The following is a 6,000-nucleotide window of genomic DNA, read 5'->3' on the forward strand; positions in this document are numbered from 1 at the left end:
GTGTATGAAAACAGGGGAAATGATGGAGGGAACAGAGGCCCTACCCTTTGAGAAGTGTGTGGAGAACTTGAAGATTAAATAGGCAGATAGATTCAAATATGAGCAACTAATATGAGCAACTAAAGCATTGGCGGAATACCCCCCCCCCCCGATAAAACAGGCGGCTACTCGGGAGCCTTCTCGTTTCGAGACCTTTGCAATAACCAATCCGGGCACAAGGAAACTGGTATCCACTCTCTGCATGTTAATAGTTGGGCACAATGAAAGGGTTAGCTGGTCATATATGAGGAAATGGGAATAGACCCTGGGGGAGCCCATCAGCAGAGAGCACTGGGAAGTGTTGTGGGGTGAAATTCCAAGGCTGACTCGCTCAGTGCAGATGAGGGAAATGTGGGTCAAGGTGATGACGCAGTGGCATCTGACCACAGAAAGACTGCATGTAATGTTCCCTCGGGTGTCCAACCAGTGCTGGAGGGATTGTGGAGGAGTGGGCATATGGAAGCACGTTTGGTGGGATTGTAACAAGTTGCAAGGCTTCTGGGGGGGATGTAAAGGTACAACTTATTTTCCGAAGGTAACAGTTATAGGGGAAAGAGTGTGGTTGTGTGGCCTTAAGGACGCATCAGCTAAGGTACTTAGCAAGGAACATTGGAGATGTTTTATGGGCCTGTTGATAGCGGCTTGGGCGGCCATAGCACAGAACTGGAAGAGCCCAAATCCCCCTCTGACTTTCAATTGGTTGCAAAGGGTATGGACACTGATTACGATGGAAAAACTTTCATACTCCCCGAGGGGTGGGAATGACATTTTTGAAAAAGACTGGGGGAGTAGTGCTGGAATACCTGCAATCGGACTACATGGTGCAATGGTGCCCGCACATTATAAGAATTCTGGACCTATTTAAGGCATGAGATGTTTAGATGACTCCGAGAGCAACTTCTGGTGGGAGGAGGGAAGGGGTAAGTTCAATTGCTGTTGTATGTTTGAAAATGGAAAATAAAGTTTTTTTTTAAAAAACGGACAAAGATGACATTAAAGTAGTATTGGGGTCCAAGATCGACAGCATCTGGGGGTCCGAGGCGTGGCCACTGGGATTGCAGACAGATGGCATGGCCGCTGGATCAAAAGCTCAGTCGAGCCGTGTGTGGGACATACCTATCAATGTTATGTTTTCCACACTAGAGCTCGCCGGGAGCACGGCAAAACCATTCCAGGGTTAAAATTAAAAAGTCCTACAGTCCAGCAAAATAGCTGGGGGTCTCTAAGGTTGAAGGGAATTAGCACAGAAATGAGAATTTTCCCTAAAATGACTCACACAGTATTCATGTTTGCTTTGCGCAAAGTCCAATAATCAACAGCCATAATGAAAAGGACCTCCAGGATAAAAAAAAAACTAAAGAAAAGGATCAAAAAATAAAGAAGCAATAAACAAATGGAACCACAAAGTCCCATCAACCGAGGTCTCAACTACAAGCCAAAACAAACCACAAACAGCAAAGACTAAACCCAAAAGACCCTGAAAAACACCAATCCAAAGAGGACGCCCTCTTAGGAACACAATCCACGCATCAAGCCTTGCCACAAGAAAGACAAAGAAGCCAGAAATAATAAGAAATCCCAAACCACTCCAGAAGGCACGGACCAGCATGATCCCGCAACCCCAAAAAACTCGACAAACATCTGAGATGGCCTAAGGAGACATACAAATAACAGAGCAAAGACAGACTACAATGCTTGCTACCTATCCACATACGACAATGTGGTAAACAAAAACAGCACAGCAACAACGAACCGACAGCCAACAAGCTTCACGAATACAAACCCAACCAGGACACCAAACGGATGACAACTAATAAACCATCCCAACCCTGTCTCCACCATGGACAATACCCCAACCAGAACAAGCAACAAATTGAAAACCATCACACTCCCCCTACACTCCCTATATCACCAAGACTGGAACAAAAGAGGGGTAGCTACCCTATTTACCACCCGGAAACAAACCAAACCCGTCATAAACCTTATCGATCTACTCGACAGAGAGGCTGACCAACAAAGAAGCCACCCACCCAAGAGACTCAACCGGGAAAAACCCACCTGGAACGGAAACCCAACCAACACCACACTGGTCAGAACAAATACTAACACTGACTGGGTATGATGCAGTGTAAGTACCTTGGTGCAATTTAGTGTGGAGCACAGTGTGGGCGAATCAGTTGACCCCAGGTTGCTCTGTCTATATAACAAAATATTTCTGTGCGACTATAGATTCCTTTCTGTATTCTGTAGGGTGGAACCCGACTAATGATGGTTCCCTTTTATGCCACTGTAACTCATATAGTATCTGTTTGAGGTTGTCTTGTGCACTGTTTACATTTTTTCATTGTATTGTGTTTATGAAATATGAATTGCTCCTCTGAGGAATTCTCTGTTTTTAACTATTGATAATTTATTGAATAAAAAATTTTATACTGTGATTAAAATTTCTTTTTTGAAAGTGCAATGAGTAGCACTAACCAGGCTATGTGTTCCTATACTCCACTGTGGAGAATAATATGCTCTTTATGTGTAGTTTAGAAAACCTGATCTGGCCTTAGACAGATGCATCACCTGAACAACACACTGCTCACCAAACTCTTTGTATTTTTGTAAAGGGTTGCTTCCCTAGTTTGGAGGGTTGTTTGGTGAAGCAGTATAAATACCCTCCCACCTCTTCTTGTGTCAGTTGGTCCAAATACTAACAACAACACAAAAGGGAAATCCAGCGAACTACACTGCAGCCTCCTCAACATTAGATCCATGGCAAAACAACAGAAATTAATTACCTCCTAAGCGAAGGAGGCAGACGTGCTCTTCCTTACAGAAACCTGGCTATCAGCCAACTATAAAGCAATCGCGAACAAAGCAATACCCAGCAATTATAAATTAATACACACCAACAGAGAAAACCGAAGAGGAGGTGAAATCGCAATTACACAAAAAACACGCCTGAGCATCTCAAATCATCACAACCAACGTGGAAGACTATGAATCCCTCCTAATCAAGATAGAACTCAATGACCAATCCAACATAGTATTCCTACTGAGCTATAGACCATGTTCTTACAACCTCAACTTTGCAACAAAACTAGCGGACGAGGCCGCCATGCTATCAACCTACCACAACAACCTAGGTGAAAGAGATCCCACCGATACACACTCAACAATTGGATCACCAAGGCCATTGACCAATTAGCACTAGCTAAAACATTCAAAGCAACATCAAAAAAACTGGTAGCGAAATGGTTCACAGAAGAACTGAAAAAACGCCAAAAAACGACCGCAAAATGGAAACAAAATGGAGAGAACAATACATCAGACAAGACTAAATAAAATACCAAAGACAACTCAAACTGTACAAAGCAACAGACCTCAAAGCAAAAAAAAAAAAAAAAAAAACTATTTGGCCACAAGAATCAGCAAACAATTCACAGAAAGAACTCCATCTCCCCTACACAAACACTTTGTGACAGTCACTTACACCAGAGCAGGGTCTGTGTAGTAGCTGCACAGCAGTTACTGCGTCTGCGAGCATTGCAGATCCTGAATCGTACCGTAAATGAGCTTCGGAGCAGCTACTGTGTCTATAATACCAACAGGCTGCCCCGTGTAATTTCAAAATCAGATGGTTAGAAAATCACGTACTTACAATATTTAATTTCAACAACTGATAAGTACAATACAGGGAATTACAGCTTCAACGTGCATTCCTAGAGTTTGCAAAGGGCTCCTTTTAACAATATAACAACAAAGGGGAGAGAACGTCTAAGTTGATGGATGCTAAAAGAAATACATATAAAATTCACTACAAGAGCTGGATCGCATGCACTCACCTGATGCTGCCGGGAAACTGGACATGCGTGTTTCGTAAGGGTAGTGTTTAGTTCCCATTCGAGAAAGGGACCATACCAATGCCCCGCCCCCAGTTCATCACGTGGGCTACTCTGCATCATGTGGGTTTCAACGCCCACTACTTCATCACGTGGGCGTTCACTTTGTTATCTTGTTTGCACTAGCCGGAAGGCAAGGCTTTGCCGAAGCGATTCCTCCGTTGCAAAGCACATTTCGTAAAGTTATTTGGTTTCTGCTAAGTCTTAAAGTTACCTCGAGTTGATTGTTACTTTAACGGAGAGCGCCAATATTGGGAAGGGGGTATTTCTGTGTATTTTGGTGGTTTGTAATGTGCATCAGGGGTGAGATTTACTTAAAGTACAGGCGGGTTCAGTTTTGTTTTTTTCGTTATTTCAGTGTATTTTGAGGATATGTAATGTGCATCAAAGGGGTGAGGCCAGCGCTGTTCATTGGGACGGCTATCGCCGGATCTGAGATCCGGCTCCAGATGTGTAGCCGGATCTCGGGATCCGGCCAGAGTCAGCCCCCAAACCCATGCTCTGCGCTGGGTTACTTTAAACAAAAATAAAAAGGGAACCCACGACGGCGGGTGCGGAGCAGCTTGTGCACAGTGCTCTGCTCGCACAGGGCAGATTAGATCTCCGAGCCCCCACCTTGGTGGACTCGGAGTCTAATCTGCCCCACAGTGCAAGCGGGCTGTGCACACGCACATAGCATTTGTTATTTTGTAGACTCTCCCCCCCTCCCCCCAGTCTCCCCACCCTGGGTGCTTTAATTTTCACTGTGCATCCATTTCCTTTGTCTCTCTGGTGTTTACTCTTAGTTGGCTATACTTCTTTGTATAACCAACTAAGAACAAACACCAGAGAGACACACGGAGCCAGCACACATTCAAACTGACCTCTATAAAATGCAGCACATCAGATACGTTATATATTATGTGATGTGCTTCATTTTTTAGAGGCCAGATTTTAATGTGTGCTGACTCCGGTGACCCTATGTAATTTTGTCTTGTTTAGGTTCGTGCACGGAGTAAACGTGTGATTTGTGAGTGATGCTGTGGGCAAATGTTATGCCTCTGCATACTGGCTGCCAGGGTTGGACTGGGGCATAAAATTGTCACGGCTCCAATGCAAAAGTGTCCCACAGTTGCACATGGCCATTCATTCCTTTTGTGCCCGAATGTTTGATATTGCTGTTTTAAACTATTATTTTGGATATTTCCTTTGAGCGGAGGTCAACTGCCAGCTCTGCCCCCTCTAAGGCCCGCCTCAGACACCGCCCCCGCCCCAAACTCCACTCAGGCCCTTGTGGGATCCCCCCACCACCTTTTTTCCATTTCCTCTACTGGGTGAGGCGTAATTGGGGAGTGGGTATTTCTGTGTATTTTGGGGTTTGTAATGTGCATCGGTTGAGATTTATTTAAAGTACAGGTGGATTCAGTTTGTTTTGGGGTTTTCTCATTTGGATGTGCCATTTGCCCCGGAGGAGATGTTTTATTGAGTGGGGCTGTGTTAGGAAAGATTTCATAATTGTATGTAATTTTCCCTCCATGTGGCAACCCCCAAACTTTTTGTTGTTGTTTTACACCCTTATCTAGACTTTTCCAGAGAAGTGCAGCCTTCTGCCGCACACCTCTGGGCTTTCGCTCAATTCTTACGGGGAAACTGGCATGCCCTTAAGACAGTCAGTACTGCAAGACTTTGTTTCCCTTAGTCCTTTCCTCATGTTGCAGCTTTTGTGCAACATGAAACAAGAGTGCACCATAATTTACATTACCGCGCTCTTGGGTCTCTAATCATTCCAAAGGCCCTAGAAACTCTTGCTGGACTTATTATGAACTGTGCAAGTGTGTCACGGACGGGACTGGTGGCAGCTATCGTTTCTCTTGTGCTTTGAACCCTTTTTTGCCAGGTTATCCGCGCTTACCGCGTTTGGCACAAATGGGTGGCCTGGCTCCAAAATGGCCATGCCACGAGGTTCTTTGTCCTGTCCGCTGACCGTCTTGCCTCTTCACCTTCCCCCAGGTCGAGCCGACCTAGGGCAGTCCTTATTTGGTCATGCACTTTCCTGCGAAACCCCAAAGCGTTTGCGGGCTTCTGCATGCCT

The 6,000-nt window shown here is 45.0% G+C and overlaps 1 protein-coding gene across 1 annotated transcript in view; it reads right to left on the reverse strand.

Moving 5' to 3' along the window:
* RBIS (ribosomal biogenesis factor) overlaps nt 1-3,967 on the reverse strand; it is a 146,494-nt gene extending 142,527 nt beyond the window's left edge. Inside the window, exon 1 of the mRNA XM_069621290.1 lies at nt 3,873-3,967. Coding sequence (XP_069477391.1) covers nt 3,873-3,930 — 58 coding nt within the window. The 5' untranslated portion in view covers nt 3,931-3,967. The remainder of the gene's footprint in view (nt 1-3,872) is intronic.
* Nucleotides 3,968-6,000: the final 2,033 nt, after the last annotated feature.

This window comes from Ambystoma mexicanum, chromosome 5q, assembly GCF_040938575.1.
Source record: "Ambystoma mexicanum isolate Mex_15411 chromosome 5q, UKY_AmexF1_1, whole genome shotgun sequence".
In the NCBI taxonomy this organism is placed as follows: Eukaryota; Metazoa; Chordata; class Amphibia; order Caudata; family Ambystomatidae; genus Ambystoma; species Ambystoma mexicanum.